Consider the following 25,416-nt stretch of genomic DNA (forward strand, 5'->3'; position numbering starts at 1 on the left):
AGACATGCGTGAGAGAGAGACAGAGAGAGAGAGAGAGAGAGAGAGAGAGAGAGAGAGAGAGAGAGAGAGAGAGAGAGAGAGAGAGAGAGAGAGAGAGAGAGAGAGAGAGAGAGCGAGGTGAGAGACAAAGGGGAGAGAGAAAAGAATGACATACAAACACACTAAAAACTGTGTGAAATGGATCAGTCTCTCACAGGGGAGAAGATGGGGTTAAAAGTTATAGCCAAAATTCAATTTCTGTCCAGAAAGGCAAAATGTTTAGATATTAAAACCTTGAAATTGCTGGCTATGACACTAATTCAACCCCACTATGACTATGCAAGTACAGCGTGGTACACCACCCCTAAGTACATCAAAACAAAACTACAGACATCCCAGAATAAAGTGATTAGGACTGTTTTTTTTTTAAACTTAATTTTTTAGCGTTTATCGCTTTTCTGGTCAAGCATGACCGACAGATACAGGGTGAAACGGGATATAGATCAGGGGAAGACATTCTGGCAAATGACGGCGGGTCCGGGAATCGAACTCGGAGTCCACCAGATCCGTGACGCAGCACGGTTTTCCCCGACGCAGAAATAGCGCCGAGATATGCGGTGAGCTACCTGAGCTCCCCGATTGAAAACTTTATTAACAGATTGCAGAATGGGTACAGTAAAGTACAGCTCAATACATACAATTGTTAAGGGGATGCAGACCAGAGAAAGACTTTCGTCTTGTTTACATCAGGGATCCCCCATTTTCAATTCATCATAACATATATGACATACACGACATACAGATAGACAGTACTGCTACATCTATACATTTATGATATATCAGATTTGCAAATACAGTACTGTTTGTGATACAAAAAGAGTCCAGAAAAGAGAGTATATACATTTGACGTAGAAACTGTACATTGGAGGGTAGGTGGGGGGGACTGTACATTGGAGGTGGTTGGGTGGGTGGGGTGGGGGCACTGTACAACTGTACAAGCAAAACTGTACACTGGAATATTGACAAAACCATACTTGGTCATTTACTGTACATTGGGTTGGGTTAGGACATTTACAGGGGCCAGTTTCGAATTGCAGTCTCCCGTAGGTGTTCTTTGAGAGTGTTTTTGAAAGTGGGTAGTGATTCACATTCCTTTACAGCTTTGGGTAGGGCGTTCCACATTGATGTGGCATAATTGCGAAACGTGTTTAGTCCCTTGTTTGAGCCGAATCTGGGTTTAACATGATTTGTGGAGCTCCCTCTGGTGTTGTGATCGTGGTATTCACTGACCTTTGGGAAGTATTTTGACATGTACATGGGTACCTTGGTCGTGTAGTGTATCTTGTAGACCAGGCCCATTGCAAGTTGCTGTACTCTGTCGTCTACTCTAAGCCATCCTAGTTTGTCAAAGTGGGCAGGGGTGAGGTGGGTTCTAGGAGTAAGGTCAAGCAGTAGTCTGACCAGTTTGTTTTGAGATGTTTGTAATTTTGTTTTTAGCGCCTGTTGGCCTCTCCCAGTTCACAGAACTCAAATGGTTGTCAGTTGAAGACAGAATCAATTATTTGAAGCTGAGTATTACCCATAGAATAATGAATAGTTCCGTTCCGAAGTATTTAAAAGATTATTTTAAACTCGTCAGGGAGACTCATGGCTATGCCACCAGAGCAAGTGGAACGGATATTGTCCCCTGTAGGATTAAGAGTGAGGCTGGGGAAAATACCTTTCAGTATTCAGCAGCTATACAATGGAATGAATGAATGAAAACTTTATTTAACAGATTGCAGAATGGGTACAATACAGTATACGGCTCAATACACACATGGAACCAGCTACCATCTCATATAAAATAAATTGTCACGATTAGGCATTTTAAAAGAGCAGTGAAGGGATGGTTGCCTAGCCGCTCGACAATTATAAACTGAAGCAGTTTATTTTGTATACATGTTGTTCTATATTGTAGTGTAAGAATTGTATGTATTTTTCTAAATGTATAAGAGCTATCTTAAGTGTTTATTGGGAAGAATTCTTGTTTTAATGTGTTTTTTGCACCTTGCTGAGACCTACATGTGCCAACTATTGCTGTGACATATGAGGACCACAATGGAAGTAAAGTCTCTGACTTTATTGTGTGATAATTCCTCAAACAATGTAATGCATGTGATGGTTGTGGCCCAATTGGGGTTTAAATCCTGTGTGTATTTTAACATGTCTAAAATAAATTCATTCAAACACGTTTTGGGCTAAGTGTATTGTATGTAGATGGTGGAGTGCTAATCTGGAGCTCAGCGCTCCAGATGGGTAAACTGAACATGGTTCACCACTAGTCTGACTTTCTGCTCTCTGTCCATGTTCAAAATGCATCCCGGGGCAGTTCAGGATGGTAGTATTTCTTATTCTTAAAGGTTCTATAGATAACATTCAGCCACTATGTGTCGCACTAGAGCAGTAGCATGTAATTTATCAGGTGCATTCCATGTGGGGAAATGGAAAGTAGGGAAGTAATACATGCACACAATATGTAAACGTTTATTTTTTTTTAAATCTTTTCAATGATAAATTCATTCATTAATAAAATGTTTTTGGGGAAAACCAATACTTTTATTACTCTACATAAATGTTTATCTATAGCACCTTTAATCCCTTCTTCTACTCCTCTCCCTATACTACATCTCAACGATATCTCTCCCTCATGCTTGTTTAGGTGCCTGCCAACAACCCAAACGTAGGAAAGATGCAGGAGAGAACCGCATCAGGCCCGGGGGCAAGCGGGTGAAGCTGCGTCATCCCAAGCTGAAGGAGAAGGACGCGGGAGAGAGAGGCCAGTCCCTGCTCACACAGGTCCTGGACAAGGGCCGCTTCCTGCGTCTGGCCGACAGCACCACCCTGACTCCTGGCAGGGCTATGGAGCTGCGGTGTAAAGGTGGCAACATCGGCTGGTCCTACCCCCCCTACCTGGACACCTTCAACGACTCCCGCCTCAGGTATTTCACTGAGAGATGATCCTTTCCCTTTGTTAATATTATATCAGGTTTGTTCAAATTTTGAGGGGAGCCATCCATCCCAATAAACCCTGGGTTTCTCTTCCTGCACATGCTTCTTTAAAATACCCATGTGTTTCTTTATTATTGTTTTAATTATGTGCAAATAAACTTAATCGCAGTGTGTTTATAATGAAGGATTTGTCTGTGAGTGTATTTACCTTTGCTCTCCCCACTTCAGCATAAAGCAAAGTGACAAGTACAGTCAGTTGATCCTGACGTCACCCTCTGCTGCCGACACGGGGTCGTACAGCTGTTGGGTTCTCCTGTGCGATGGAAACGAGTGTCACAAGGACCCTGATCGCACCTCTGTCTCATACATCTATTTCACAGGTGAACATGTGACATCCAACAGCCCTGAGGCAGCGGGTCTGAATGTGTGGTCCGGGGAAGGGTCCTTGAAGGGGTCCCCAGAAAATCTTTGAATAGTTTGCTATAGGTGCTATAGATAACATTCAGCCGCTAGATGTCACACTAGAGCACCAGCATGTAATTGATCCAATCATGTATATTCCACGTGGCGCAATGGGAAGTATTGATTGATTGATTGAAAAGTTTATTAACAGATTGCAGAATGGGTACAGTACAGTACATCTCAATACATACAATTGTTAAGGGGAGGGAGGGGATACATGCACACAACATGTAAACGCAAAATTTATAAAATATTCTGCACCTTTCTAAAATCTTTTTTTCAAATGATTACTCTACATAAATATTTTATCTATAATATACCTTAAATGTCTCAACAATTTAGCTCAAGGAGAGGATATAGGAAAGAGTGTGGAAAGTTTTGGAGTTATATATATCTTATAATATTCTCAGATGGGGTCCCTCAGAAATAATCGTATTAAATGGGGGTCTGTGGCCTAACGGGTATAAATGTGGGTGTCCTTGACATACAAAACAGTTTGGACAACAGTGTCCTGTATAGGGCATACAGTATATTTTTGTTTTGTTTGTATACTCATGAGGGAGATACATAATACCTGACTTCCACTGGCTCCCGGTTAAATACAGGACTTCAACATTTTACTCACCATCTACAAGGCCCTCAACAACTTGACCCCCCCCCCCAACCTTTCTGACCTCCAACAACATGCCCCTCCCGACGCATAAAAAAATGCCCCCACACTGCCAACATTCAAAACCACCTCTTCACAGGCTTCACACCTAAACTGCTGTCAACCTCCCTTGTTGACACAGAATTGTATCATTATTTAATTTTTTTATATTTTTATATGATCCATGTAAAGTCTTTGGGTACCCAGAAAAGCACTATATAAGTCTGATATATTATTATTATATATACTTTTTATATATATTTTTTCTCAAACTTTTTTCTCAAACCAGAAAGGGACAGTCTTTTTGTCCCTTCCGCCATCCACTTTGAGATCGTCTACCTGCGCCCGGACAATCCCGCCATCGTGCCCTGTCGTGTGAGTGACCCGTCGGCTAAGGTATCCCTGCACAAGGAGGTCCCCCCAGAGGAGATCCCAGCGGACGGGACCCTGGTGTCCTATGACCCCACCAAGGGCTTCATCCTGCAGAACCCCAGTCTGGAGCACAGGGGAGTCTTCTACTGCAAGGCCGTGACCCGGGCCACCCCGCAAGTCTCCACCAAGTACCAGCTGCTCTACGTGGAGGGTACCGCAATCACGCATGTTGTTTTATTGATTGCAAGCATCAGAGGCTTTTTCACTGAGTCATGAATCAAGAAATGCGTCAAAAGCGCACTTTTATGGTGCTGCTCTCTGCTTTAAGTGGATCCCTGCCAAGTGAGATTTTCCCTTCAATGGATGGAATTTTCTGTCTTCTATGTATTCTAGCTGCAAGTTGTGTCAGTGGTGAATTTATGACATGGAAACAGGGTGCGGTTCAGTCTGAAGGAATTTCACAATGTTGACTGATACAAGGGAGTAGATCATTTCACACATGCTGCTTAGATGTCAGCTGCACGTGCTCCCGTCTGACCATGTCGATATGCTGATTTTCCTCAACAAGAACAAATAAATCGGGACCATGTGAGTCAGTCTGACTGGCTATTATGCCTTTATCTAGGCTATCTTGTTGCAACATAATGCTTGTAATCTGTTATTTAGTTAGGCCTATTGGACATTTTCGTCAACATAAGTATATTTTTAGTTTTTGTTTATTTATTTAAGTTAATATAACAAATTTGACTTTGTTAAATACATGCTTTAGATTTTTTTAAGTGGCGTTTTTTTGTTGTTTGCTCATTTCTAGCCACATATCAACCATACAGTTAGGCAAATTAACCTGTCCACACTGAATTAAACCCTCTATTTTACTCCCAAGACTGCTATTCTTTTGGATTTATCCATGGTTAGCTTACTGGGGGTCGGAAACTCAAGATTAGTCACCTGCAGACGGCAGGGAGAGGCAGGGTGTGATGGATATTTTAGTTGACGCAATATTAAACACTTTTTTATTTCAGTGTCACAGTATCACCTCGATCTCGTTCCTTTTAAAATAAAAATAGCCATTATTAATTTCCATAATTATTATCATTTATTTTCAAAGCTACAGGGAGCCACTGCAGAGGGGGATCCCCTTTCGGGACTGTGATGCACGCCAACATGGTTGGACGAGTGAATACACCATCCCTTATATGACCATTGAAAAATCCTACAATTAAGTCTGTCTCGCTTTTCTCTATCAAAACGATTGTCGTACAGGTGTCGCAAAGAAATTTCAAAGGTACTCACAGTTGCACGAGGGTTTTGGACAGACAAACGCTAGGGTTTGAAAGCTCGGCGTTGCTAATAAACATTTTAAATAATTTTTATAAACTGGTCAACACGGCTTAAACCGGCTTTATTTCCGGCTTTGGGTGATCACAGCGCAGGCGCATCAGGCACCCAAAGCCGGAAATAAAGCGTTTTGAGCCGTGTTGACCAGTTTATAAAAACGATTTAAAATGTTTAAAATTGTCAATCACTCCATTCTGATTGACAAACTAAAAACGATTGGTTTTTATAGTTCCTCAGTGAGCTGGATGCAATCCTACCTGGAGGGGAGAGAACAGATGGTGGAGGTAAACGGTACCCTACCCCCCCCCCCCCCCCCACCCCCCTCCCAGTGAGCTGTGGTGTTCCACAAGTAAGCATACTAGGACCGCTACTGTTCCTAATTTATGCAAATGACATGTCGTCAGCTTGTGACTGCAACTTGTTCCTGTTCGCGGACGACTCAGCCCTGCTGGTCTCTGACAGGGACAAGTTACAGGTTGAAAAAGCCTTCAGCTCTGAACTCGGCAGAATCGGCACCTGGCTCGCTGATAAACTATCATTAGACCCGGGTAAAACAGAGTCCATTCTCTTTGGATCAAATAACAAACTCAGCAAGGCCAACGACTTCTCAGTTACAATGGGTGACAATATTGTCACAAGGAAAGATGAAATTACATATCTGGGTTCGATCCTAGAGGCAAATCTTTCCTGTGACAAAATGGCAACCAATGTAATCAAAAAAGTCAACCAACGAACAAGATTCTTGTACCGGATCTCCTCTCTGGTAAACAAGAATACCCTGAAGACTCTAAAAGGAGCACTCATTCAAGGGTACTACGACTATTGTAACTGAGGGGTACAATTCCCTGACTGTATTACTAGATATGATACTTACTACCACTACCTTTGTACTTAATATTCGGCCACCCAGTACACGGCATAAATATATTATCATAAACACTCTCACGTAGATGAAACGGATCCAACACAAATGTACGAAGTCGAAGTATGCGTTTATTACTACACAGCAATGGTGTGTAGAGCAAGCACTTAATCACTTAATTACATTTATGAATTGAAATAGTATGCACTTTTATGGCAAAGAGTATTCGTCGGTATATCAATAGAGAATGTCCAATCTCTGATGGCGCAGGTGGTAAATATACGACCTGGAATAGTTAAGGAATAACAGCAATGATACTTTAATGATTATAAGACTGGATACACTAAGGGGGTTAATCCGGTCGCTTGTAAGACAACAGGAGTAGGAGGGGGGGGGGGTAGAATCCGGCTGCCTCGTCCGGCCAAGGGTATCCCAGGTGAACCCACTGTAGTGCCGTTCAATGCGCCGGCGATCCTTGGACCACAGATGAAAGCAGGTGGACTCTTTGTGGGCCGGCTCTCTCCGGTCCACGGGGGAGAGACGTGAAGCGACCTCGTCTTGCAGAGCGTCTCCTCACCTTGCGTCCTCTCCAGGGGGGGGGGTTCCAACACACGGCAGTGTCGGGGGTCTTTATCCATGGAATAATCAAAGTATACAAAGCATAATCCGTGCCTGGGAAGGCGGGCTGTCGTCGGTAGAATAATCCGGTATACAGGTCCACTCGCTCGTCGGCTCTGGGGCTCCTCGGGTGCAGCTTCACATGGGGTCAACCACCCTGGGTAAGCAGCCAGTTCTCTGCCCGAAACGATGGGGTACTGACTACGGTAGTATTCTCACCGCACGAAGCACTATATATTAACAGACTATTATTAGCTTAATAGACTACGTCCAACTCGACGATATAGTGCCAAATATGACTATTCAAATATTAATATACACGATGTCTCAATACCGATGGTAGGCGAACTTGGCCTTACTCCCACACGTGGCGTCGCGGGGAGGCTTTACGTCTGTGACTCTATTGGAGGGTAAGAAACTGGACTGAAAAGAAAGTCCTACTTTAGTAGCGCAGTATATATACGCACTATGAACAAATAGTCCCATTAGTGGTGCGGTAGCCAGATTCCTACGCGGAACTAGGACTTGTTCGTACATGTGGAGCGGTACGTTTGAACTGGGTCTGAGGGGTATGGCAGCCTGGCACCAAGGTCTCGACCAATAGTAGAATGGAGACTATTATGGGATGTTCAGTAGGCTAGAATGGATATTCAATGCATATTGTACAAGGAATATACAAGGGATATCAGGGAATATTAGAGAATATACAAATACAATTAAATATATATATATAAATAAATATATATATTCGGTTTAATCTGGCCCTTCACAACAGCCACCCCCTGAATAGGTCCCAGACCTAATCAGTTAAACAGAGACAGATTAATCGCGTTGTCTATTTACACATAAGGGTTTGCTGTAGGGGTCAGTCAACTTCACAAAGTCATAGGATTGTAGGGTCATGGTCATCATCGATTGTGTCTGGGAGTCGAGGCAGTTCTATGAGCCTCGCCACGGGACGGGTGTAAGTGCGACCCTGGACAAGCACTTCAGCTGCTCGGACCTTGCCGTCGGCACCGGTGATCACTTTGCTTACGCGGCCGGCCGGCCACATAGCTCTGGGCAGTGATTGATCAATAATCATGACGACTGTTCCTTCTGTCAAATTGTCTCTCTCCTTTACCCACTTCTGGCGGGTCTGTAGAGACGGTAGGTAGTGCAGTAGGAAACTGTTCCAAAACTTGTCGGCTAATACTTGGCTGTACCTCCACATTCGTCGGCCGTTCGCTTCTTCAGGCCGGTACATTGTCTGGGGTAATGCAGGATCTAGCCGCCCCATCAGGAGTGTGTTGGGGGTAACTGGGTCGATATCCGCCACATCACTGGAGACATATCCGAGGGGCTTCGAGTTAAGTACTCCCTCAATCTCCGTGAGGACTGTCATTAGGACTTCTTCCGCCACAGTCTGGGCCCCAAGTACTGCGTACAGGGCTGTCTTTATGGAGCGCACTTCTCGTTCCCAAGTGCCACCGAAGTGGGGTGCGTTTGGGGGGTTGAATTGGAAATCAACCTGTGCTGGAGCGAGGTGGGTCTTAAGTTCTGGGCCCATAGCTTGGAAGCTCTCTCTCAGCTCTCTTTCGCCGCCTTTGAAGTTTGTCCCATGATCGGACAATAGGGTAGACGGTCTTCCTTTCCGTGATGTGAATCTACGGAAGGCCATAAGGAATGAGTCTGTGCTCATGGTCGGGAGAAGCTCGATGTGTATCGCTCTGGTGGTCATGCATTTGAATACAATACCCCACCGCTTCTCGGTTCCTCTTCCTTTCTTTATGTGCAGCGGGCCAAAGCAGTCCATACCCGTTGAGTGGAATGGCTTGTCACCGATTCGGAGGCGACATGGAGGAAGGTCAGCCATCCTTGGTATGCTGGGCTGCGCGCGCCACTTGCGGCAGTCTAGACATGTTCGCTGGAAGCGTCGTACCGCCTCTCTTCCTTGTAGGATCCAGTAACGACGTCTGATTTCCGCGAAGACTCTTTCTGCTCCTGCGTGATGTACATCCTCATCGTATTTCTTTATAATCAGCTCTGTGACCTTGTGTCGGCTGTTCAATACGATCGGGTATTTAATGTCATCCGGTAGATTGGGGGCTCTGCGTAGGCGACCACCCACTCTGATGAGGGTATGAGCGTCGCTCTCGGGGGCCAGGTGAATTAATCTGCTGTCGGATGGGACGGGCTTTCCTCCCTGTAGACAGGCCAATTCATCGGGGAACGAGTCTCTCTGGGCTCGCTGCAGTAGAAGCAATTCTGCTTCCTCGTAGTTAGCTGCTGACATATCAGCGGGGGACTTGCACTCCGGGTGGTACCGCAGGAATGTTCTTTGTTGTGCACTCTCTATGGACGTGCAATCGTCTATGTTAGGGTCGGTGGAGGCTACGGTGCTCAATCCACAGAACACAGACTTCTTATTTTCCACCTCCTCTGGACTTGCTTCCCTCGGGATAGGCATGGGCCACTGTCCTTCCGGGAGTCTTAGGAATGCGGGGCCGTCACTGTAGACATTGCGACGGGTGAGGTCATCCAGGGGCATCCCCCGGGTGATGACGTCAGCTGGGTTCTGTTTTGTATCAACGTAGCGCCACTCTGTTTCTCCGGTTAACTCTTCGGTTAAGTCTTGAATCTCGGTGACTCTGACTCCCACAAAGACTTTGTACTTGCATGAGTCCGATTTGATCCAGGCGAGTACCGTCGTGGAATCTGACCACAGGATTGTTCTAGACACCGGTATGGTGAGCTCACGTTGGATGAGCGTGGCTAGGTGCGCTCCGGCTAGGGCTGCGCAGAGCTCTAGACGTGGGATAGATTGTTGCTTGCGTGGGGCTATTCTCGAGCGGGCGAGGACAAATGCTGTGTAGATCTCTCCCCCCTGGTCTTGGGCCCGCAAGTAGGCTACTGATCCGTATGCGACCTCTGAGGCGTCACTGAAGACGTGTAAGTCCATTTTACATGTCTCTGGCCTCACCGTGGGTGGGAAGTAGCTTCGGCGCATATTAACGCCTGGGAGTGAGTGGAGCTCCATCTCCCACTCTCTCCAGGTGGATGCAAGGTGTGCGGGAATGGGGTCGTCCCAGCCCTGGTCCTTGTCCCACAATGCTCGTACAATCATTTTTGCCCTGGTGGTGTACGGTAGAATACATCCTAGCGGGTCATATTGTCGGGCGAGTGTTGTGTACACACTCCGTCTGGTGGTCGGCGCCGCCGCCGGCCTTCCCTGCTCCGTAGTCAGGGGCTTGTGTCTGTAGTGAAGCGAATCTGTTTTGAATCGCCACACCAATCCCAGGGTCATCTCCTGGGCTTCTCCCGGGATTGTAGCCATCCAGGTCTCGCTGCTGGCTGCCTTGTCCTCGGAGGAGAGGCTGCGCAGTACTTGCGGATCGCTGCTGGCCCACTGCCTGAGATCAAAGCCGCCTTTGATCAATGAGGCGCGGAGTTTAATCAGGAGAGCCTCGGCTTCTTCTTGGGTTGAAAGGCTTTGTAGACAGTTGTCTACGTAGAAGCTGTTCTTTACGCTGTGTCGGACCTCTTCGTCCGCTGCTGGGTCCTCTGCTACATGTTTCTGTAGTGCAAATGTAGCACAGCAGGGGCTGCACGTCGTTCCGAAGGGGAGGACTTCCCATTGGTAGATGGCTGGGTGCTCATCTCCTGGCTTCTCTCTCCATAGGAACCGTAACAGGGGCTTGTCCGCCTCTACTAATCTCACCTGCAGGAACATTCCTTTAATGTCCCCGCTGATGGCCACCTTTTCCTGGCGGAAGCGGAGTAGAACGCCGAGTAGGGAGGGGCCGAGTGTGGGACCGGGCAGTAACTCTTTATTTAGATTTTGGGATCCGATCTGGTAGCTGCAGTTAAATACTATGCGGTCTTTACCGTTGTGATGGACCTTGTGGTGGGGCACGTACCACGATTCAGTGGTCTGGTCAGCCTCTTTAATGTCCATCTTTGTGACGTGTCCCGCTGTGATGAGCTTCTCAATCTCAGCGCGGTATACACTCTCTTGGGCGGGGTTCTTGGCTAAGCGCCGCTCCGTGTTCAGCAGGTACCGTTCTGTGGCGTCTGTCTTGGCGTGGAAAGTAGGCATTCCTTCTCGCCGCAGGAGTGCCGTGGCGTATCTCAACACACCGTTGACCGGGACTCTCTTGGTCCCTGTCTCGAGGAGGTGAATGGCGTAAATGTCATCTTTAGAGCGAATGTCTTTCTTTCCGTTCTTAAAGGGCATTTGTTCCAAGGTCCATAGCCGCTCTACGTGTTGCAGGAGTGCGGTTTCTCCCTCTGTGACTCGGGAGTGGAGACATCTAGTGGCTGTACTTCGGTTGAGAGATTTGGCGAGCGGGCCTTGGAGAGTCCATCCCAAACGGGTCTCGACTGCTGCAGGACAGCCTCGGGGTCCGGTATGAACCCGGTCTATCGGGACAATGAGGTCTGCATGGTCGGAGCCTATCAACAGGGTCGGCATAGCATTGTCTATGAGCGGGATCGGTAACTTGCGCAGATGTGCATATTTCTCCATCAGCTTGGCGACGGGGTATGTGTACCGCGACAGCCCTATTTCTTGGCTGGTGAAAGCGTCTGCAATCTGGTACCGTCGCTCAGGCTGGCCGCTCTCTGCGATAGAGAATGAGACATTCTCGCCCTTTATCGTCTTCAAATCTCGTCTTATTGTCCGAATTGTCATTTGGGTTTCGCTTCCCCGCAGCCCTAGCTGGGCCGCAGCGGAGGCGAGCAGCAGGGTCTTCTCTGACCCGTCATCGAGGACGGCGTAAGTGTCCAGGACTTTATTCTGGTAGCTTAGTGTCACACGCACTACTTTTAGGAGTACTCGGGCTCCACTGCTGCTGGCGGGATCGATGTACATGACGCTCGCTTTGCGGCTGGATGGTGCAGGTGAAGGGCGCCGTCTGTTACTGTCGTGAAGTATGTCCAGATGGGCTCCATCGCACTTGGTGCACCTTTTCTTTAAGCGGCATTCGGCTGCCATGTGTGAGCGCGCACAGCGAAAACAGCGCTTGTTGGACTTTATCCATTGACCTGCTTCCTCCGCGTTCAGCTTGGGGAAGGAGTCACATTGCGCTAGCCAGTGTTCTTTCTCACAGTAGGGGCACACTATCTTCCACTTCTCCGTTCTGGAGGGGGTACTGTGGCTCCTGCTGCTCGGTACTGACTCCGATTGGTGCATCACAGTCACCGATCTTCTTCCATCAGTTAGTCGTCTGGTTCCTTCTCTGGAGCCAGGGGTGCTCCGTCCGAATGTATCTAGCCGTAGGCTGCTGACTTCTCTCGCCAGGAAGTCTGCTAGATCGAGGAGGTTCGGTTCGGGGCCATTCGGGTCTCTGTGGTCCCTCTGCCGCCTAAAGCGCTCCTGACGAGCGGGCGGCAGCTTCTCCAGAATCCTTTCCACATTTGAGTTGGCGTAAAGTTCATGCCTCCCCTTCTCTCTTTGCGCTCCCAACATCCCTACCAGGGACTGCACTCTGATGGACAGGTCGTCCAGTGCTCGATTGTCTATTGCTGGGGGTAAGCGGTCGATGTGTCGGATCTCCTGGATCACGTAATCCCATATGCGCCCATACCTCTGGTCCAATGCTACCAGCGCTGCTGTGTATGGGGTGGTGGAAGTCGCGTAGGCGAGCGCTATATTATGTGCGCGGGGTACCTTTAAGTGCTTCAGTAGGATGGCGTATTTGTGGCGTTCATCCAATACATCCACCAACATGGTCTCCAGACACATGCGGAGTTCTGTATACTGGGCCCGGTTCTCTTGGGTGAAGTCGGGTACCATAGGCGTGCCAATGTATGACGCTGACTGTGGATACATCGGCGAGCGTTGGGGGAGAGGCCTCCTAGGCGAGTCTCCTCCCGCTCCTTGGTATGGGCTGGTACCGGCAGTGTACCATGGCCCGCTTGTCCAGGTGCTGTTCCTCGGTGCGGGTCGTGCGTCGTGCTCACCCGTGTATAGAGTCGGGGGTCTGTAGCGCAGCTCCGCGGGGGTATAGCCTGGGCTGTACCGGACCTCCTGGTCCGGTAGAGTACTGTGCTGTCTTCGGGCGTGGTTCTCCTCCTCTTCCTCTTCGTCTTCAGTTAGGTCATCCAGTGCTTGTAGTCTCTGGTTTAGCCTCTCCACAGGATATGCTGCTCCTTCCCGGTTGCTAGGTCTCGCTTGGACCGGTGGGGGGAGGTGGTCTGTGGGGGGTATAGACCTCGTCTGTTGGTCAAGTTCAGGGTTGTTTACTCGGCTAGGGGATGCCGCCCTGGAGGTGTGTCTAGACGAGTTCCTGGAGCCTCTGGCGGAGGGAGAGGGTGTTGTCCGTCTGATCAGCTGTTCTATTAGTTGCGACTGCTGTCTGTCGCGCGCTGCGTCCCGTTGAGCACCGGCTCGTTCTCGGGCCACATTCTCTTCCATCTGAATGCGTCTTATTTCTAGACGTATCTGCAGTCGGTCGCGTTCAGCAGCGGCGTTCAGGCTGATGAGGAAGGCCTGCTGTAGGGTCCTCTCTGCCTCGCTGGGAGAAGGCGGTTGTATAGGGGAGCCTTCCCTCGGGGTACTCCTTGCGGAGCCTTGGAGCTCTATCTCCACGGTGCTCTCCCCGTCTTCTTCCGTGCCGAGTTCTCTCTCGGTAGCGTTGTATTCCTCCCGGGACTCATCGGGGACTACTTCTTCAGTACTGGCGGGGTGTGAAGTCATGTCTGGTTCCCACTGGTCCCCACCGTGAACTTGGTCAGTTACATTAGAGCCCGTAGGGGCCTCTATGGTCGGGGTAGTCTGGGCGTTGGGGTTAGACATACTTTTACTTTCTAGTTTTACCGCGTTTACTGTTAGTAGAAGACTAGGTTGTTGACTGACAGCGTAAGCCTCTAAGTACTGAGGGAGCCGTCGTTCGCGCTGCGGGCGTTGGTTAGGAGGATCGTTTCGTGGAGTGTTCATCATAGGCCATTTCAATATTAATAACACTATATTAATATTACACTAATTACCCTCCGGCTCGAAGGACCAATGGTGACTGAGGGGTACAATTCCCTGACTGTATTACTAGATATGATACTTACTACCACTACCTTTGTACTTAATATTCGGCCACCCAGTACACGGCATAAATATATTATCATAAACACTCTCACGTAGATGAAACGGATCCAACACAAATGTACGAAGTCGAAGTATGCGTTTATTACTACACAGCAATGGTGTGTAGAGCAAGCACTTAATCACTTAATTACATTTATGAATTGAAATAGTATGCACTTTTATGGCAAAGAGTATTCGTCGGTATATCAATAGAGAATGTCCAATCTCTGATGGCGCAGGTGGTAAATATACGACCTGGAATAGTTAAGGAATAACAGCAATGATACTTTAATGATTATAAGACTGGATACACTAAGGGGGTTAATCCGGTCGCTTGTAAGACAACAGGAGTAGGAGGGGGGGGGGGTAGAATCCGGCTGCCTCGTCCGGCCAAGGGTATCCCAGGTGAACCCACTGTAGTGCCGTTCAATGCGCCGGCGATCCTTGGACCACAGATGAAAGCAGGTGGACTCTTTGTGGGCCGGCTCTCTCCGGTCCACGGGGGAGAGACGTGAAGCGACCTCGTCTTGCAGAGCGTCTCCTCACCTTGCGTCCTCTCCAGGGGGGGGGGTTCCAACACACGGCAGTGTCGGGGGTCTTTATCCATGGAATAATCAAAGTATACAAAGCATAATCCGTGCCTGGGAAGGCGGGCTGTCGTCGGTAGAATAATCCGGTATACAGGTCCACTCGCTCGTCGGCTCTGGGGCTCCTCGGGTGCAGCTTCACACCTTCAGCTTCAACCACCCTGGGTAAGCAGCCAGTTCTCTGCCCGAAACGATGGGGTACTGACTACGGTAGTATTCTCACCGCACGAAGCACTATATATTAACAGACTATTATTAGCTTAATAGACTACGTCCAACTCGACGATATAGTGCCAAATATGACTATTCAAATATTAATATACACGATGTCTCAATACCGATGGTAGGCGAACTTGGCCTTACTCCCACACGTGGCATCGCGGGGAGGCTTTACGTCTGTGACTCTATTGGAGGGTAAGAAACTGGACTGAAAAGAAAGTCCTACTTTAGTAGCGCAGTATATATACGCACTATGAACAAATAGTCCCATTAGTGGTGCGGTAGCCAGATTCCTACGCGGAACTAGGACTTGTTCGTACATGTGGAGCGGTACGTTTGAACTGGGTCTGAGGGGTATGGCAGCCTGGCACCAAGGTCTCGACCAATAGTAGAATGGAGACTATTATGGGATGTTCAGTAGGCTAGAATGGATATTCAATGAATATTGTACAAGGAATATACAAGGGATATCAGGGAATATTAGAGAATATACAAATACAATTAAATATATATATATAAATAAATATATATATTCGGTTTAATCTGGCCCTTCACAACAACTATGCTTACACCTCATGGTACCAAAGCACCTCAAAGGCACTAAAAACAAGATTACAAACATCACAAAACAAACTGGTCAAACTACTGCTTGACCTGACTCCTAAAACCCACCTCACCCCTGCCCATTTTGACAACCTAGGATGGCTTAGAGTAGGCGACAGAGTACAGCAACTTGCAATGGGCCTGGTCTACAAGATACACTACACCACTAAGGTACCCATGTACATGTCAAAATACTTCCCAAAGGTCAGTGAATACCACGACCACAACACCAGAGGGAGTTCCACAAATCATGTTAAACCCAGATTCGGCTCAAACAAGGGACTAAACACGTTTCGCAATTATGCCACATCAATGTGGAACGCCCTACCCACAGCCGTAAAAGAATGTGAATCCCTACCCACCTTTAAAACCGCTCTAAAAAAGTGCCTACGGGAGGCCGCAATTCGAAACTGGCCCCTGTAAATGTCCAACAACCCCCCCCCCCCCCCCAATGTACAGTTTCCTCCCCCTCAAATGTATATATTCTCTTTTAGAAACTTGGCCTGTAAATAAACAGTACTGTATATTTGTATATCTTGTATGTCATAAATGTTATGATGAATTGAAAATGGGGGACCCTGATGTAAACAAGACGAAAGTCTTTCTCTGGTCTGCATCCCCTTAACAATTGTGTGTATTGAGCCATACTGTATTGTACCCATTCTGCAATCTGTTAATAAAATGTTCAATCAATCAAGTCATATAAGGGATGGTGTATTCACTCGTCCAGCCATGTTGCCGTGCGTCACAGTCCCAAAAGGGGCCATGCAGAGGGGCTGAGGAGCCGCATGACGCTTCAGAGCGGCGGGTTTCCGACCCCCGATTTAGACAAATGGTTCATTACGTTCTATCTCTTCTCCACAGTTCCTAGTGGGCCACCTTTTGTGAGCCTGGAGGCCTCGTCTGAATCTGCCAGAGGCGGTGACAACATCAATGTCACCTGCACCGTCTTGGGAGAACCAGACGTGGATGTGAGCTTCACCTGGATTTACCCGGGCCAGGTGAGGAGGACGATACCCGTTAACTCTTTGACTGCCACGCTGTTTTTCCATCTTTACTCCCTGGAGCCAGCTTTTTTGACCATTTTCACGATGTTTGCAGACCCATCGTATATTCTATATTAGAGCTATAGAGACAATAGTATGGCTCATTTGACAGGCACTATTTATACTCCAACAGGGGAGTATACGACGCTGGAATAATTACAAAGGCATGTTTTATGATGGGGTACGGTAAAATAGACGTTACCTTTTGTCAGCAGGTCCACCAAAAGCCTGTCCACTCTTGTTCCAAGTGTGATAACAGGATCAATAAATATAATATTAGTTGGCCCGTTAGCAATGCCAGGCTAACGTTACATCCAGGAACGTACGTCCAAACAGCCTGTTTGAAAATACTAGAATCCAACATAGTCTGGTGAAAACGCACCTTATGTTATGGATGGATCGTCACCGTTTGTCCTCTTCCTCTTCATAATAATATCCAATAGTTCGCTCTAGGCGATCGCCATTGCCGAACGTTAAGTTTGCTGTAGTCTGGGGAGCTCTCAACTCAGTGACAAATAATGTTACCTCCTCGGCCGGTTTGAGTATTTTTATGATTTACCAGAAGTGCTGAGTCCAATGATGATCAGTATATGGAGAGGTTGGTCATGCTGACATGGTAGAGGAGGATCACCAGTATATAGATGTTGGTCATGCTGACATGGTAGAGGAGGATCACCAGTATATAGACAGAGGTTGGTCATGCTGACATGGTAAATTAGGATTTAGGATCACCAGTATATAGAGGTTGGTGATGCTGACATGGTAGAGGAGGATCATCAGTATATAGAGGTTGGTCATGCTGACATGATAGAGGAGGATCATCAGTATATAGAGGTTGGTCATGCTGACATGGTAAATTAGGATCACCAGTATATGGAGAGGTTGGTCATGCTGACATGATAGAGGATCATCAGTATATGGAGAGGTTGGTCATGCTGACATGATAGAGGAGGATTATCAGTATATAGAGGTTGGTCATGCTGACATGGTAGAGGAGGATCACCAGTATATGGAGAGGTTGGTCATGCTGACATGGTAGAGGAGGATCATCCGTATATGGAGATGTTGGTCATGCTGACATGATAGAGGAGGATTATCAGTATATAGAGGTTGGTCATGCTGACATGGTAAATTAGGATCACCAGTATATGGAGAGGTTGGTCATGCTGACATGATAGAGGAGGATCATCAGTATATGGAGAGGTTGGTCATGCTGGTAGAGGAGGATCATCAGTATATGGAGATGTTGGTCATGCTGGTAGAGGAGGATCATCAGTAGAGAGATTGGTCATACTGACATGGTAGAGGAGGATCATCAGTATATGGAGAGGTTGGTCATGCTGGTAGAGGAGGATCATCATTGTTTGTCTTGGAAAAAAAGCCATCGGGAGAGCCAAGTGCATGAGGCGAGAGGGGTTAATGCATGAGTTCTTGGAGGTTGATGGGCATATCCAGATCCAAAGTAGACCTTGCCTCCTCCTTCTTTTGATTCTATTATATGTACCACTGTATTGCACATCGTTGCGGGCAAGACCACCCGCATTTCATTGTATACCTGTATGCCGTGACAATTAAAACTCTTGACTTGACTTGACTCCCAAGGTCTGTCGCATCCCACATTTATAGCGAGTCAACTTCAGAGTTGCCTGCTACAAAAGAGCAGACCAGCCAATATTTGAGAGGCCCAAACCCTAGATCAGGATATGGGCTGGGAGAGGATGATGGATGAGGGGGTGTTAGAGCCTGTCTGGACGGTTGGACCCATCCTCCCTTCTTCTCTTGTGGTGGTACTGGCCCAGAAAGTGGAGTCAGAAGAGCAAGAAGCTCTTAATAAGGAGGCAGAGTATGCAAAACATAATGTGGATGAGCTGGAGCAATATTACCCTAAATAGATCTCGTCCAATGCACTATATTTTAGTAAAAAGAGAAAATAGAGATGTGATATACGTTTTTTTTCATCGTTTCTGGCTTTTTATGTCCTGAAAATGTATCAAGATGTGTTTGAATCTTAAACATAACAATTGTACTGAATTCCTTGGGTCAAACTTGTTTGGATTTTTTTTTATTTGTCTCTATATGTTGTTAACTTCAAAAGTGATGCTGTTTTCTTTTTCAGGTTTTGGTTCAGGATAGGTGTAATAAAGGGTTAAAAATAAACCCCATGGGACATTATTTCAACATGTTACCTGGCAGAATCTTAAAATAGACACTTCAAGGATTAAGAAAAAACAGGTGGTGAAAAAAAATCCACCCTATGCAGGTGGACCTATGTTTCCATCTAGACTAAAATGGGGAGACTGTTCCATGTTTGACTGCCTTTTATAGACAGGACGTTTTGGCCAAACGTGGTCAGCAGGGGCGGATTTAGGATTGTAGGAGATCCGGGGCTTAGCCCAGATAGGTGCCCATGTTAGCGGGCACGGATTTTTTTTACTTCGACACCACAACCTTTAACTTATACCACCACCTTAAAGCAGACAAAAGGCACTAGAGAACACTTAAATTCACACCTTTTAATTAATGAAGCAAACTATAATAATTTATAATAATAATAATAATAATAATAATAATAATAATAATAATAATGTTTGTATAGCACCTTTCATACAAGAATTGCAGCTCAAAGTGCTTCACAGCAGTACAAAAAGACAGGCATAAAATGAGCACAACATTGGCAGATCAAGGTCAATGCATAAAGGGCAGACATAAAGCATAAAATAGATAGCAGTAAAATAGACAAAGTCAAGGTAAGACATAGAACATTAAATCACATCGTTTTTCATATTAGGATCTAAGATCTAGGGTTAACTCGCCGAACGTTGAGCGGCAGGACCCCCGAAAACCAGAGTATAGTCGGGTTTTCATCGTTGTTTCTTTTATTCGATATTTCCATTCATAAAAACATGTCGGCAGCCTGTGTTATCACATATCTCAAAAGCTATGTTTCTAAGGTGGAAGAATTATGTTTTTGTCAACTTGTTGATTGTGATTTAAAGCTTAGGTCTGAGTCTACCATAACACCAAGACTTAACTCACTCAAATACAGTTATTTGACTACAGATGGATAGACTACAGATGGAAATTAGCTTCTGCTAAATCTGGTGCAAACATATTTTCATGTAACAATGATTAATTGTCAAAAAAAAAAAAAAAAAATTATATATATATATATATATATATATATATATTTTTTTTTTAATAGATTCTGGGCTTTTCAGAAAACATTCGGGGCTTGAGTAGCCACCCCCTAGCCCCGCCCTGTCAGTCTACGTTGGACCATGCAGTCACCTCTGGTGTCTGACCTGGTGCAGAGTCCAGTGTTTCTTTTTTTGTAGATGAATTCCTATACAGGAGGGGGAGCTAGTCCATGTAGGCATTTGTAGATGAAACAAGCGCTTTTTAAGACTTAGAAATTTTGGCAAATACCTTTTTTTTTTATCCACTTTTTCTCCTTATTTTTCTATTTTTCTCCCATCCCAATTTCGTATGGCCAATTCTCCCCTTCAATTCTCCCCTCCCCTGTCTTGAACATTGCTCGACTATGCCTCCCACTGGTCGGTTGTAGTGAGGATAGAAGTCTTGCATCACGTGTCCCCTCCGGAACACGAGGAGGCACCCTGTCGCATCTTTTCACCAGACAGCGCGGACTCTCAGTGGCGAGGAGTAACGCGTGGGAGGCTCACGCTGCCCCCGATACTTCCTGTCTCTGCTGTACAGGCGTCACCCAACCGACCTGTAGGAGTCGCTGTCCACAACGTCCAATCCCCACCCATCGACTTTCCACCCGCTACCTCTGCCAATTGAGAATAGATAGTATGACGACTGGCCCAAGCCGCAGGCAATGCCGACTCGGGGAGTCGAGACCGGAGTCTCTTGCATTGGTGACGAGTGCAATCTCCGCTACGCCACCCAGCCGCCCGTCCTGGCAAATACCTTGATGGCTCTATGATAAAGCTGTTCGATGGGTTTCATGACAGTGACACCAGCAAATGACCAGTTTGTGAAGCAGTATTCAATGTGTGAGAATATCATGCAATGAAGATAGGTTTTTGCACGTTAAAAAAAGGACGGATGTGTCTAAAATGAACTAAATAAAAATGTATTGTGCGTTTAACTTTTTTGATATGTTTCTTAAAGGATAGGTTCGAGACCAAGATGATTCCGAGGTACTTGAAATGGGAAACCAATTCCAGTTCCTCCCCCCCCCAGAAACACATTAGACCTTGTGATTCTAACTGGTCGTTTGCTGAACATCATGCATCGTTTTTTTTTTGTATTTAGCAGTAGGCATGAGTTTTGCAACCAGTGTTGGACCTTGTTCATTGCATTTGTGAGGTTACATGAGATCAGGTCACAAATCACAAATTATTGTTAAAAAAACACAAAAAAATATAATATATCAAATGCAATATAGATTTTTCTGGGGGGGGTTATTACAGGCTAGCATATGTCAATGATTAGCAACAACACTGATTTTGATGGATTTTAGTTTTTTGTAATGTCAGATTTAACAACAACAACTCTTTTCAGAAAAGTGGGAGTATTTCATTTTTAATCTGACATTACAAAAAAACAAACATAAAAAAAAATGGTTATGATCAGGACTGAAGTTGAATAAAAGATGTATGACTGTTTAGACCAGGGGTCAGCAACCTTTTTGACATGGAGTGCCTGTTTGAAATATAGTTGTAACTAGTGTGCCTCAACAATATTCCATGCATCGTCCATGCAATTTTTTTCTCATAATCAGGTATTTTTTATGATAATTTTTACATTATTACATCATTATTGTTATTATTAACAATATTATTATGATGGTTGTATCAACCCTAAATCTGAGTTGGGGGGTGGGGGGGGGGGATGCAATGCAGACAAACAGCTGCATACAGTGCGACCATTTCACTCACATTTGCCCATTCATTTTTGGACACATCACACACTATCGGTGTGTGTACTGTACGTGTGCTGTCATAGCTCCACCTACAGGCCTAATGGAGAACACCAGGAGAACACCAGGATGTGAATGGAGGGTGAATGTGAGGTATATCGTGTAAATAAGTTGATTGATTGATTGCAAGACTACACTGTAAAAAAAATAATAATAATAAGTTACCAGAACTTAAAAATATTGAGTTCAGTTACTGTGCATTAAGGTTTTCAGTTTTCAACCCATAATAAGTTAACAGAAAAATAAGTACACAACCACATTATTTCAACCTAATAAAACTATGTTTGTTGTCATTGTTTTAAGAACACAAGTTGACTTGGTAATACTCACATTGAGTAAAAAAATTGCTTTTAACATGTGCAATGTTCAATGAAATAGAAAAATTAAATAATAAAATGTGTTGATTAATCCCACTGGTCACAATGGTGACCGTAATAATGTTTTTGTTATAAGGCTCTGCAAATATTACTGAATGATGTAGCAATGTATTTCCAGCTAAATTGAAATAATAAACAAATAAAGGGTCTCAATTAAATATGTGGTAGTAAAAAGAACCTGTGGGAGGATTTCAACAAGATAAATGCGACAACAGTGCAAAATATTTCACTATAATATTTCAAAGCAAAAAAAAAAAATATTATAATTTTTTTTTTATGCTGCCCCCTGTGCCTATGAAAATGCCCCCGCGTGCCTATGCAGGCACGCGTGCCTAGGGTTGCCTACCCCTGGTTTAGACTGTTACTCTCTGTACTCTGTCTGTTTTTAATATTTTAGGATTTAGGACTTTTCTTTTGCTATGCGACTTACTGTGAAGCACTTTGGTTGACGTGTGTCATGTGTCATGTTGAAGTGTCATGTCTAAATGTGCTATACAATTAAATTAGATTGATTGATTGTCACAGTGATCTCCTGGTTGTTCCGCACTTAGGTTATCTAACTATCGCGTCGCTGCAACTAGAAACACTGGCCTAGCCTGCTTCTAAGTTATGTGGCCTGAATTTTTTTTTATATTATATATATTATGTAATTATATATATTTTTTCATCAGCACAGGCCAGGCCAGGCCAGAAAACTCCCGGTGCTCCCGATGGCCAGTCCAGGCCTGCATACTGCCATCAATAAAAGCACTTGCAGTGTACATACATTAGTATTTAGTAATGCATAATTGGTCAAACAAACTCAATCTTTGAGCCTTCAAAGAAAGCTTGCTGTATTACCTACCTCACACACAGCAGTAGGGTGCAGGGTTACAGCTCAGACTGCATTAAGCCCTCTGGCATCTGAACATTCAAGAGGGGACGTGTCTAAAACTGACAACTTAAATGGATGGAATATTGTAGTGACGGGGCTGCTCAGAGTTGTGCCTCAAGTTCCCAGCATGCTTGGACTTTGTGCCTCAGTTAAACTAACTTACTCTAACCTAACCTAAAGGATACATTGGGGGGAAAATAGGGACAGTGCAGATCGAGAAACATCAAAATGTTAGCTAGATATTAGCCCATCGGTTCCTTGCGAAACGATCGCCCCCCTTGCCCCCCCCCCTGAGTCCGCCAGTGTTGGAGGGGACATGCGATGGGCTTCTATCCTCCCTACAACCGGCCAGTGGGGGGCACATGCAAGCAACGTTCAAGAAAGGGGAGAGGAGAATTGGCACGGCTAAATTGGGATGGGAGAAAAATAGAAAAAAAGGAGAAAGTGGATCAAAGAAATTAATAAAAGGATAGCATTTTCTTTGGAGATTGAGCTTATACCTCCAAAAATAACAGGTAAAAAGTCTGTAAATTGTTTTAGTAAAATATCTACATTTGAAAAACAGTATTTGAACTATTTTATCTATGAGTAATATCCAAGTTAATTTCAAAAGGAATGTATTTAACATAATCGTATACTAAACCGGTGCGGTTTCTCTGCTGTTCAGGACCAGCGACCCACCAGCACCCAGAGCTCGTGGAGGCTGTTGAGCAGAGGCCTGGGCCACACCACCCGCAGCTCCCAGAGCGTCATCACCGTACAGGACCTGGAGACCATTGATTTCGGGAGGTACATTTGTCGAGCCAAGAACAAACACGGCGAGACAATGGTATCGACCAACATCGTCTCTAAATAGCCGAGGCATCATAATTATAGGTTTGATGTGAGACGTATATATATATATATATATACACACCCTACATATCACTGTCTCACACCAACCAGAACACGGACGTCTAGTCAAAATCCGAATGCAAGTATCGATGAATAAGGTTACTTGAATGTATATTTTTTAGACTGTAGACGGTGTGCATATAATAAAATATCTGCTACCTAGTCCTGTGTGGGTCCATGTGGCAATATACCATTCCATTTACCACTGGAATATCATTTATAATAAGGCGAGGAGCACAACTTTGAGTATGTTGCCTGTGAGATACAAATAAAGCTACACCTGAACAGTTAACCGTTTCACTGCTGTTTACACAGGGCCATGTTTATTATACCAAGTAGTATCTCCCAGCTTCCTTTTGCTCACAGTGCCTCAACATTATTTTTGGATTAACAATGACTGAAGATAGAAGAATTACATTTTTCTTCTATTTTTCTCCCCTCCCAATTCCACTGCCAATTCTTCCCTCCCCCGTCTTGAACGTTGCTCGCATATGCCCCCCACTGGCCGGTTGTAGGGAGGATAGAAGCCTTGCATCACGTGTCCCCTCCGGTACACGAGGAGGCAGCCTGTCGCATCTTTTCACCTGCCAGCGCGGACTCTCATTGGCGAGGTGTAACGTGTGGGAGGCTCACACTGCCCCCGCCATTTCCTGTCTCTGCTGTGCAGGCGTCCCCAACAGACCTGTAGGAGTCGCTGTCCACAACGTCCAGATTACCACCCATCGACTTCCACCCTCTAACTCTGCCAATTGAGTTAGTATGACGGCCGACCCAAGCCGGAGGCAGCGCCGACAGCCGGAGTCGAACCCGGTGTCTCTTGCGTTGGTGACGAGTGCAATGTCCGCTGCGCCACCCAGCCGCCCCAGAAGAATTACATAGTAAATATGTTTTACTAATGGCAGGCTCTGCAGGTATAAACAATCCCGCCCCTTCTCCTAATCTGTATAGTGCATCTTCTGAAAAGGAGGGCAGTAGTCCAAGTCTCCTGCTCTGGTTGAGGAGCCGGGGGATCTGGTCTACAGCTGAGCAGAGTGCCAGGCTGAGCTGCTCTGGTTGTGTGTCCCACAGAGGAGCCAGGGGATGTGGTCTACAGCTGAGCAGAGTGCCAGGCTGAGCTGCTCTGGTTGTGTGTCCCACAGAGGAGCCAGGGGATGTGGTCTACAGCTGAGCAGAGTGCCAGGCTGAGCTGCTCTGGTTGTGTGTCCCACAGAGGAGCCAGGGGATGTGGTCTACAGCTGAGCAGAGTGCCAGGCTGAGCTGCTCTGGTTGTGTGTCCCACAGAGGAGCCAGGGGATGTGGTCTACAGCTGAGCAGAGTGCCAGGCTGAGCTGCTCTGGTTGTGTGTCCCACAGAGGAGCCAGGGGATGTGGTCTACAGCTGAGCAGAGTGCCAGGCTGAGCTGCTCTGGTTGTGTGTCCCACAGAGGAGCCAGGGGATGTGGTCTACAGCTGAGCAGAGTGCCAGGCTGAGCTGCTCTGGTTGTGTGTCCCACAGAGGAGCCAGGGGATGTGGTCTACAGCTGAGCAGAGTGCCAGGC

The 25,416-nt window shown here is 46.1% G+C and overlaps 2 protein-coding genes across 2 annotated transcripts in view; one reads left to right on the top strand and one right to left on the bottom strand.

Moving 5' to 3' along the window:
- The window catches only part of LOC311226124 (uncharacterized protein), a gene marked incomplete at both ends in the record, with an annotated part of 109,877 nt that overhangs the window by 245 nt on the left and 84,216 nt on the right, over nt 1–25,416 (bottom strand). The gene's annotated exons all lie outside the window — the stretch shown is intronic.
- Nucleotides 5–24,159, top strand: LOC311225094 (platelet-derived growth factor receptor-like protein; the record flags this gene model as incomplete). The annotated part of the gene is made up of 6 exons (XM_084310299.1): nt 5–8; nt 2,681–2,960; nt 3,199–3,350; nt 4,371–4,664; nt 16,605–16,741; nt 23,653–24,159. The coding sequence occupies 6 exons, from the start codon at nt 5–7 to the stop codon at nt 23,839–23,841; spliced, it is 1,056 nt and encodes a 351-aa protein (XP_084166425.1). The 3' UTR covers nt 23,842–24,159.

Source organism: Notolepis coatsorum (assembly GCF_963971535.1).
Source record: "Notolepis coatsorum genome assembly, chromosome: 3".
NCBI classification, from domain to species: Eukaryota; Metazoa; Chordata; class Actinopteri; order Aulopiformes; family Paralepididae; genus Notolepis; species Notolepis coatsorum.